The sequence below is a fragment of the Rosa chinensis genome, chromosome 7 (genome assembly GCF_002994745.2).
Source record: "Rosa chinensis cultivar Old Blush chromosome 7, RchiOBHm-V2, whole genome shotgun sequence".
Classification (NCBI taxonomy): Eukaryota; Viridiplantae; Streptophyta; class Magnoliopsida; order Rosales; family Rosaceae; genus Rosa; species Rosa chinensis.
Window position 1 is genome coordinate 31327956 of NC_037094.1, and position 10287 is coordinate 31338242.

General features: G+C 37.8%; 2 protein-coding genes across 4 annotated transcripts; one reads left to right on the forward strand and one right to left on the reverse strand.

Moving 5' to 3' along the window:
• The first annotated feature begins 2046 nt into the window (after window positions 1-2046).
• On the forward strand, window positions 2047-4304 carry LOC112177773. Its single transcript, XM_040511418.1, has 3 exons — window positions 2047-2908; window positions 3254-3844; window positions 3922-4304. Exons 1-3 carry the CDS (start codon window positions 2047-2049, stop codon window positions 4302-4304), a joined length of 1836 nt encoding a protein of 611 aa, XP_040367352.1.
• A 709-nt stretch (window positions 4305-5013) lies between these two features.
• On the reverse strand, window positions 5014-9855 carry LOC112175964 (actin cytoskeleton-regulatory complex protein pan1). 3 transcript variants are annotated; one of them, XM_024313706.2, is made up of 8 exons: window positions 9505-9855; window positions 7663-8619; window positions 7446-7577; window positions 7029-7361; window positions 6823-6951; window positions 6091-6671; window positions 5192-5889; window positions 5014-5109 (listed from the first exon to the last, which is right to left on the reverse strand). In XM_024313706.2, the coding sequence occupies exons 1-7, from the start codon at window positions 9517-9519 to the stop codon at window positions 5280-5282; spliced, it is 2757 nt and encodes a 918-aa protein (XP_024169474.1). In that variant the 5' UTR covers window positions 9520-9855; the 3' UTR covers window positions 5014-5109; window positions 5192-5279. The 3 variants fall into 3 exon arrangements, with proteins under 3 accessions (XP_024169474.1, XP_040366433.1, XP_040366432.1); XM_040510499.1 differs by having other exon boundaries at window positions 5021-5113; window positions 5196-5889; window positions 6091-6614; XM_040510498.1 differs by having other exon boundaries at window positions 5021-5113; window positions 5196-5889.
• Between the last annotated feature and the right edge of the window lie 432 nt (window positions 9856-10287).

The following is a 10287-nucleotide window of genomic DNA, read 5'->3' on the forward strand; positions in this document are numbered from 1 at the left end:
ACAATAGAAAATTGCAAGCTACAACAAAAGCACACCAAAATGTGTGGTTGCAGCTAAACAAAAACAACACAAAAATCAAATAGAAGTTTATTGTCTTTTTGGCATTGGGACGACAGAAAATTGTAGTCTAAAGGGCAAAACAACAACATAAGTTAGACGAAAGTGTTGGCTAAAACGTATAATAACAACAAATAAGTGTGGTTGGAATCAATCACAGACAATATAAAAAGACCTCATAAAAGACCTTTCACACAATACTTAAGTGTCGTATGTATGTACCCTAGAACGACACTTAATTGTTCTCTGATGCTCTTTACGACCACATATAATTGTCGTTTAAAGTAAATTAGCACAACCTTTAAATGTTGTTGTATGAGAGAAGACACTACATAAGAGTCTTCATATTTCTTATTTAAGGGCATTCAGACCACACAAATAAGTCTTGCAAATATGCTTCACACAATAGTATTTAAAAAATACTGTGGTTGTTTTGTTTATCAGACAATACAAAACTGTTGTTTGAATGCTTTTAAAGAAACAGATCACAATGTTCCCAAAATGCAAAACTCATCAGACGACACAAGACTTTTATTTTTTTATGTCGTCTGAAAAATCAGACGACAGAACACTTCTGTCGTCTGATGCCCCCAAGAGACGACACCGTACTAGACGACACATTTTTGTTCGTTGTTCTGTCGTCTGATGCACTTTTTGGCATAGTGCTAGCACTTATAATACGCGGTACGATAATTATATACATATATTATTTATAAACTTGAACTTACCAATAAATTTATGGATTATTTAATATATTTATATAATGATTATTGTAAATAAATAATAATTAAAAAAGACAGAATAGGGAAACTATATCTTCGCAGTTCCCACAATAACAAATTACATCTAAGTTATTGACAGAATATTGTTTGACAGATACATCCTTAAAAGATGAAATTAAACATCCAAGGACAAAATCTTACAGATAAGGACAAGTTGATCTCCACTTGCCACCTGTTATAAGGTTAATTACTTATTTGCCCTTAACTTATTTTTTTGGGAATATATTCCCTTACTGCTACAGAGACCGTCTCTCTCTCTCTCTCTATCTTTCTCCTTCGTCAGCGACAGCTTCTTCTTCTTCTTCTTTAATTTGAAACGCAGTGAGAGAACCCGTCCATGGAAGCTTTCCAATTTCTCTTCTCCTATTGAAAGCGATCGAATTTCCATGTAAGTTTTTTGATTCTTCATGTCTTCTTGCTTCAAATTCATGCTTCTGTGTCAATTTCATGCTTTCCAAGATTTTGATCATCTACTGTTTCATCCAATTTTTTGTGAATTTCTTCTAGTTTTGGTTCAATTTGTTTCGTTTTGAATTATTGAACTCGTTTTAGGTTGAATTTGATTCTTCTTTTTTCTTTTTACTTTTCTATTTTGAATTTGTCTGTTGATTTTTTACCTATAATTGGAACGGGAATATACTTCGAGGCTATGATATTCAATCCTGAAGTTTGAGGTCTGAGTTGGTTTATAATTGGAGTATTGTGATTTTAGTGTCTGATGGTTTATAATTGTGTTTGAATTTGTGTAATAGCAGTAGCAGGTGGTTGATTATTGTATATTTGAGGTTTGATATCTTGTAGAGCAGTAGCAGAGTTTGATGTGATGTTTAGTTTTACTATTATCATAGTAGCTGTTCTAATATTTTGGCTTTCAGGTTGTGCAGTAGCAGTATATAACATTAATAATAGTTTTCTACATGTGTTTTATAGTATGTCAAAGTCAACATTTGGAAGATTTACATATGGGACAGAGACTATTCTTTTACCGTTGTCATCAAGCACCACGTATGAAAATTTGTGTGCCAAAATTTCCTCAAGGTTTCGAAACCTCAAGGATGGTCAATTTGTTTTTAGATATGCACTTAACGATTGCCCCAATTGCTACTTAGAGTGTGACGATGATATTTTGATCATGTTGGATATCTTCCAACTGCTAAATTTTCCCTTTATAGATATACATGTTCTTAATGTTGGAGCTTGTTCCAAGATGTGTGTTGATAAACAGGAAATTGCTGCTACTGTGGATACTGCTATTGTTAATATCCCTGAACTTGTTGATGAAGATCATGCTAGTAGTGATGATTCAAACCTTGAGGATGACAACAACATGATAATTGGAAATTTTGTGAGCAACAAGTCTAAAAGGAAGTATATGTCTAGTGATTGGAATGACAATATATATAAGATTGGTCAAGTTTTCATTGGTGGTGCCGTCGAATTTCGGGATAAGTTGTGCAAGTTTGCAGTTGAGAAGGGGTTTGAGTTTAACTATGTTAAGAATGACAAGTGCCGTGTTAGTGCTACTTGTGCCAAGAAAGATTCCGATGGGTGTGAATGGTATGTTTATGCTTCCTTAAACAAGGCTAGTGGTTATTTCCATATAATAAAGTTGGTGAATAATCATTCTTGTGTTGGTGTTGTCCGGCATCAAAATCATAAGAGGTTAGGATCCAAAGTTATTTCCACTATTATGGCTGATAAAGTCAGATCCGATCCTTTAATTAAGCCCAAGGATATTGTCAAGCATTTCAAGCATGATTATGGGTTTGATATTCCTTATCACATGGCATATAGGGGCAAAGAGGCTGCTAATAAGATGTTACATGGTAGTGAAGCATTTGGGTATTCTCTATTGCCTTGGTATATTGACACATTAAAGAGAACTAACCCCGGTTCATATTGCATTCTTGACTCTCTTGATAATCGTTTTCGTCGATTGTTTATATCTTATGGGGCTTGCATAAACGGCTTCAAATATTGTCGACCTATGTTGTTCCTTGATGGGACTTTTATTAAAAACAAGTATAAGGGGATGCTATTGGGTGCTTGTGCTAAAACAGGGAACAAAGGTATGCAAACTTCTTCTAAAGTGAGTTTTCTTTTATGATTTTTTTTTGTTTTGTCCATGTAGTAGCAGCATATGTAAATTTTGATTAAATGTGAATTTTTAGTGTAATTTATGAGAACCTGGCAGTAGCAGCCCTTATTGTGTTTTCTTGTGATCTTCACATGATGATCGGATGTGAGTTTGTTTTGCATGCTTTCCTATTGTCAAGTTGAATTTCTTTAATGGCAATAGCAGTAGCAGTAGCAGTAACAGTATCAGTAGCATTTTAAAGCAGTAGCAGTTCTTATATTCGATCCTTTTTTTGTCTTATTTATTCTTGCTTTTTTTTTTGTTTTTTGTTTTCCAGATGTTTTCCCATTTGCCTTTGCCATTGTTGATGCTGAAAGTAAAGAGAATTGGAGGTGGTTCCTTGAACATTTGGCAATAATCTTGGCGAGCGACTACCGGACTATTGTATTCATGACAGACCGTGGAGCTGGTCTTTTGGATGGTGTGAAAGAGGTGTTTCCAAATGCGCCTCACTCCTACTGTATCAAGCATCTAAAGGACAATTTGAATGGCAGGTATCCAAGTTCCTATGGTTCTACTTTTAAGGAACACATTGTGAGATTGTTTACACAAGCTGCATATGCTAGGACTTTAGATATCTTCAATGAAAAGTTGGAAGAATTTAGGAAGCAAAGTCGTGGGCAGGGTCAGTCCTTTCTTGCTAACTTGCCACCCGAAAACTATGCTATTGCTTGCTTCCCTGCTAAAAGATATGGCGAAATGAGTAATTCTTTGGCAGAGAGCTTCAACAACATGGTCAAGGATGAGAGATGCATGCCGCTGCCTCAGTTGCTTGAAGGCATTCGTGTGAGAGTTATGGAGATTTTTGTGAAAGGAAGGTTCAATCTTCTACTTGGAGGAGTGTGCTATGTCCTAAGCTTGAGAAAAAGTTGTCGAAAAGGATAGAAACAGGGAGAAATTGGAGAGTTAGCCAGTCTACTAATGATATTTTTGAAGTTTGTACAGAGGATAGCAATGTCATGGTGAACTTGGTTGAGAGGGAGTGTTCTTGTGCTTGGTGGCAGTTTAGGTGCTTCCCATGTTCTCATGCAGTTCAAGTAATGCAGAAGGCGAACCGTATCCCTTACCGTTACATTGAAGATTACTGGAAGACCTCATTCTATAGAAGTGCTCATGATCTTCCTATTTTTCCAGTCCCGGATCTTGATAAGCCCAATCCTAGTAGTTTTGGTGATTCAGCTTTGCAGCCTCCCAAGACTCGAAAACCTCCCGGAAGACCACGGACAAGGAGGATCAAGTCGTTTGGGGAAGAGTCCAGACCAGTGAAATGCACACGGTGTGATCAACTTGGCCACCACAATCGCAGGTCATGCAATGTGGCGATCTGAGACAGTAGCACATTCAACAGTAACAGTAGCACATGACATGATTCAGCAGTAGCAAATTGATTCAACAGTAGCAGCAGATGGCATGATTCAACAATATGACATGATTCAGCAATAGCACATAACATGATTCAGCAGTAGCAGATTGATTCAACAGTAGCAGATGGCATGATTCAACAATATGACATGCAATTTTTTGATTCATATATGTTCGCACTGCAATTTTATATAGTAGCAGTGCCTCAGATTAATTTTTTGAGTTTTTGAGAAGTTTCTATGTCATGAGGAACTGAGTATTATGGGGATAAATGGTCATGGATGATCGTTTTCAAGCAATAGCTTATTCAACAGTAGCATATGACATTGTTTCGTTGTAGCAAATTACAGAAAAAAGTTTAATTTCAGTGATTGATATTTTTGGTTTCCAGCAATGAAGTAGCAGATTTGTTTATGTTCCCTCCTAAACAGGTGTAGTAGCGAAGTGTTTGTGTAGTAGCAGGGCCTGTTGGCGGTGCAGCGGCACGCTGCCTTGTTTTATGTTCGATCTTCTGCCTCCGTGTATATTCAATCTTTTTCATTTTATGTTTGGTCACCAAACCCGAAAACCACAATCAAATGCCTTCCAACATTACAATTCCCCAAGAAAATATCACACCAACCTAACATTAAATTTTGGTTTGGCTTAGAAAATCTGAATCAATTTCAACCTTTTAAGGTTTGATCCCCTTCCCATCCTACTTGTTGAAAGATCAAAAAATGATAGGCAATAGCAAATCTACAAACATATCCCTATCTTCTGCACATGAAAATATATACTAACACCGAATCCCATACGATTATACACAAAAAATGAAAATATATACAAATATATACCAACACCAAATCTACAAATATATACTAATTTGGATGACTGACTTAACACCGAATCCCATACGATTGGTGCACCAAAATAGACTACTAATATGTTTGTTAAGTCCTTTAATTGCTCTTCTTCCTCTGTTTCTTCGATGGTTTCTGCACCTCAAAACCTTCTAGTTGCTTCTCTTTCCGATCGGTTCTTTCTTTGATTCTCTTTATCGCTGATCGTGTCCTTGGTTCATTTGATGGAGCAGTAGCATGAGCAGGAACAGCAGCAGGAGCAGTAGAATGAGAAGGAACAGTAGCAGGAGCAGTAGCATGAGCGGGAACAGCAGCAGGAGCAGCAGCAGCAGGAGGAGCAGCAGGAGCAGCAGTAGCAGCAACATCTTCATTGGCCTCTTCATCTTTTTCTACCCTTTGCACTATCATCATTAGTTGTTTGCATTTGTTTCTCCATTTTCTAAGCTCTTCTTGCTTCTTCTTCAACTTTGTCTTCAACTTTTTGTATTTTTTTGACACTTCTTCTTTTTCATCCCACAATCTCTCTATATAAGCTTGCTTCCTTTTGCAGCTCTCGATAGCACTTCCCGCCATATCTTGTTTCAGCATTGCTACATCTTGCCAATGCTCCACTGTATTGATCTGCTCTTCATCAGTGCTTGGATAGCCAAATTCATCGTACTCACTTTGCAACAAGGCTTCCCATTCATCGAACCAAACTGGATCATTCCTGCACACAGTAGCATACAACCTCACCCAATTATGAACTTTCTATATTCCAACATCAAAACAACCAGCATTGCAATCCACACAACATGAATCAATATAAATGCACACGGTGTAAAACAAAAAAATAAGCTTAAAAATAAAATAATAGAGATACATACAAATCTGTTCATTCACAATCATACCATATAAATGCAAATCATACCTGCTCTTGTACTCTTCATTCACAATCTCTTCTACAATGTTGTGCAAGATTTGATCAGCAATATTTGCACCAGCCTCAGTAGCAGCTTTTTCTTTCCTTGCAGCTTCATTGGCCTCAGTAGCAGCTTTTTCTTTCCTTGCAGCTTCATTCACAATCTCTTCTATAATACTTTTCAGGGTTTGATCCATAAAATTTGCATCGGCCTCAGTAGCAGCTTTTCTGTTCCTTTCAACATCATCAGCCTCAGTAGCAGCTTTTCTATTCCTTTCAACATCATCAGCCTCAGTGGCAGCTCTTTCATTCCTTTCCATTCGATCTGGTTCTCCTCCTTCAGTTCCATCCCGATCCTGATCGACCTCAGTAGCAGCTTTTTCATTCCTTTCCATTTGATCTGGTTCTCCTCCGTCAGTTCCATGCCGATCATGATCGACCTCAGTAGCAGCTTTTTCATTCCTTTGCATTTGATCTGGTTCTGCTCCTTCAGTTCCATCCCGATCCTGATCGACAAAGTTTGTTTCATTTTCCTGCCCCCCAAATCCAGTGTCAAAGCTAAAGTCATCTCTAATACCATCCGCAGCATCCTTAACCAAAAGAAAATGATAATTCAAAAAAATTAGAAAATAATGCAGTATCACATTATTACCAATCAAATTACATCAAAACAAGGTAAAGATCCAAAGTGAAGTAGACCAAAAGAAATCTGCATAAACCGAGAAACATAAATTTATTTACCTCTTCTTCCTCAGTTGCACCCAAATCCATGTCATTGACATTTACTCCACTTGTGGTTTTTGTTTGCATTCCTTCCTCTCCTTTATTCTCGTCAATCTTTTTCGCAAAATTCATGCTGTTCATATCCACCTAAAAAACAAAGCAAAGATGATTTTAGTAAAAATGTACACGTAGCTGCTATAAATGTAATTTTTCATTGTAGTTACCCAATCTCTTAATGTCGTGTCTTCATGTTCATCTTCGAAACCTTCTGATTCATTATCAGCTGTCTCTTCTTCATTTCTACGTTTTTCCTTTTCAGCTGGTGCAGTAGCACCCTCATTCGAGATCTTATTTTCTTTACTTTTTGCTCTCTTTTCGGCCACCCGCTTTTTGGCTGGTTTTTTGGCAGCTACTGTGGCCTTCTTTTCTTCTCTTTGTCTTTTCTGCCCCTTTGCCTGTGCAGTAGCAGCATGCTTTGATGGAGGGTTCTCAAAGTCATCGTCACTGTTTTCCTTGCCATGTTTGCTTCTATTGTTGTCGGCAACTGCATTATCAATCTGCAATAAAATATTTTTCAAGTTAGTAGTATATTGCACAGTATCATAACCATATATAGTAGCAGACAGTAGCGTATCCATCACCTCTATGTCATCAACTTGCATTTTCTGCAATTCTTTTGTGAATTGAGGGAGACTCCACTTGACGCACCCTGGAGTCATTGCTTCTCTGCCTTTAATTTCAACAAGCATAGTACTCCTCTCGCATATCCAATACTATAACAAAAACAAAACAGATATAAGTAACACATAATTTAACTATACAGTAGCAATAGGAGTAGCAGTAGCAGTAGTGACTTACCGGGATTAATGCTACACACCCACTGATTTGCCTTGCTTTTCCCGTTGTGGCAGCTTGCAAACACAATAACAAATAGTCTCTAACAGCTCTTGCCCAGTTATATCTCCTCATTGTCTCAATATCAGTGATGCATTTCACAAAGCTCCATCCTAAGGTAGACCCCGAGCTTGCAAACAGTAGTGTGATGAACAGATGCAGTAGCAGCAACTTTGTCATGTTCTCTATCCACCCAGGAGCTTTTTCCCTTAACTGCTCATCAATACAGCTCATGATTCTTGCTTTTTTTATCCTTCGGTCATTTGCAAAGAACCTTTGAACAAGAGGATGATCAGTCGGCTTCTTAGGATCATCTATTGGGTTTGGCACCGTGAGAGCTGATTTTTGGTTTGGCAAACCCAAAATGTAGTGCACATCCGATACACTTATTTCTGCCAACTTGTTTCCAAACTTAAATTTCTTCAAAGCCGGCTTGTAGCATTGCACTAACCTATGCATCTCTCGATCTGATTTTGCAGTTGTGTTCTTAGTCATCAATCCCTTGTCATAAGCTTCAATCAAGTTCCAAAATGGCGTCTTCTTCAACTCAGCTTTCAATCTCATCTTTTCTTCACGATTGAGCTGCTCATACACTTTATGAAGCACATCATGGAAGGCAATCATATTGCACCTGTATTGGCAATATGATTGTTTCTGGTCTTTGCCACTGTTCCTTGCTCCATCATTCTTTTCTTCTTCCTCCTCTTCTTCATTATCCGGTTCTACCCCTTCTTGTTCTTCTTTGTCTTTTTCATCCTCAGCTTCCTCATTTTCTTCATCCTCCTCTTCTTCCCTATCTTGTTCCACTTCTTTATGCTTTTGTCTCTTTACTCTAGTGCTTGGAAACTTTATCCTACATGCCAGAGCTTTTCTTCTCACTGGTTTTGTGTGATTATTCCTTGTATCATCACCCTTTTGCACCTACACAGAGTAGCCAATTTGAATTATAAACCAAAACCTTCAAATAAATTTCACAAATACAAGAAACTGCACACAGTAGCACATAAAATAAACAGCAGAAACAAACTTCAATTGAACACAGTAGCACATAGCAATAAGAACAGCAGAAACAAACTTCAAATAAACACAGTAGCACATAGCAATAACGCACTGCAGAAATAAACTTCAAATAAACACAGTAGCACATAGCAATAAGAACAGCAGAAACAAACTTCAAATAAACACAGTAGCACATAGCAATAACGCACTGCAGAAATAAACTTCAAATAAACACAGTAGCACATAGCAATAATGCACTGCAGAAACAAACTTCAATTTAACACAGTAGCACATAGCAATAAGGAACAGCAGAAACAAACTTCAATTTAACACAGTAGCACATAGCAATAACGCACTGCAGAAATAAACTTCAAATAAACACAGTAGCACATAGCAATAATGCACTGCAGAAACAAACTTCAAATAAACACAGTAGCACATAGCAATAAGGAACAGCAGAAACAAACTTCAATTTAACACAGTAGCACATAGCAATAATGAACAGCAGAAACAAACTTCAATTTAACACAGTAGCACATAGCCATAATGCACTGCAGAAACAAACTTCAATTTAACACAGTAGCACAGTAGCAATAATGCACTGCAGAAATTAAACATCCAAGGACAACAAATCAACGGCAGCCCAATGAAACAATATTACAAAAACTGAAGCAAAATCCTGTGACTAGTTTGTACTAAAGCTTTGATTCTTTATAATCCATTATTTCAAGAACTGATTTCAATCGATTCTACTGCTACTTTCGAAGACACATAAATTAAGGCAGCAAAATTTGAGTAAGAGCTTACCTTATCAACCTCCATTGGAGCCAGATTCAAGCAGAGTGCTACTGCTTCGGATCTCTTGCAGTGCGTTTTGGATCCGTCAGAGATTTTAGGGTTTCTGACTGAGTGCTACTGCTTCCCCTGAGTGCTACTGCTTCCCAACACTCCAAACTGAGTGCTACTGCTTCCCCACACTCCAAACTGAGTGCTACTGCTTCCCCACACTCCAAACTGAGTGCTACTGCTTCCCCTGAGTGCTACTGCTTCCCAACACTCCAAATTGAGTGCTACTGCTTCCCCACACTACAAACTGAGTGCTACTGCTTCCCCACACTCCAAACTGAGTGCTACTGCTTCAAACGGCACAATCCTTAACGTTTTCTGAAAATTTTCAAGGTTATGTCAGTCAATTGTATAATTAGCCATAGTGATTTCCACATCCAAGAACCAACTGAAACTAGCGTCAACTATGAAAACAACAATTAGACCAGAAATCTTTAAACCCTAACTGAAAGGAATCCAGAAAATTTTCTCAAGTCGGTGCCAGTAAATTGTCAAATTAACTTCGATTCATTTCCAAGAAATAACTAATCTTACAATACTCAGATAATTAAGCGAAAACCCCAAGAAACTCGAAATTAGAAAAGCGGTACTGACCGGAATTCACGGTCACGAAGCCCATCAGATCGTCGCCGTCGTCTTCGTGAATGGTGAGCGCATCGTCGTCGCCGGCGCGATTCAGATTAGAATAAGAGGCGAAGGTCGATTCCGGAATCAATTTGAGTGCTACTGGAGATTTTTTTGCAG

Bases quoted from the DNA above. Each gene is read 5' to 3' on its own strand.
- LOC112175964 (XM_024313706.2), bottom strand. The intron at 7,578-7,662 runs GTAAGTCACTAC...TTTTTGTTATAG, and splicing joins GGTGTGTAGCATTAATCCCG to TATTGGATATGCGAGAGGAG. The intron at 6,672-6,822 runs GTAAATAAATTT...CTTTTGGTTAAG, and splicing joins GTGCAACTGAGGAAGAAGAG to GATGCTGCGGATGGTATTAG.
- LOC112177773 (XM_040511418.1), top strand. From the start codon at position 2,047: ATGTGTGTTGATAAACAGGAAATTGCTGCTACTGTGGATACTGCTATT. The intron at 2,909-3,253 runs GTATGCAAACTT...TTTGTTTTCCAG, and splicing joins TGCTAAAACAGGGAACAAAG to ATGTTTTCCCATTTGCCTTT. The intron at 3,845-3,921 runs GTTGTCGAAAAG...AAGTTTGTACAG, and splicing joins TGTCCTAAGCTTGAGAAAAA to AGGATAGCAATGTCATGGTG.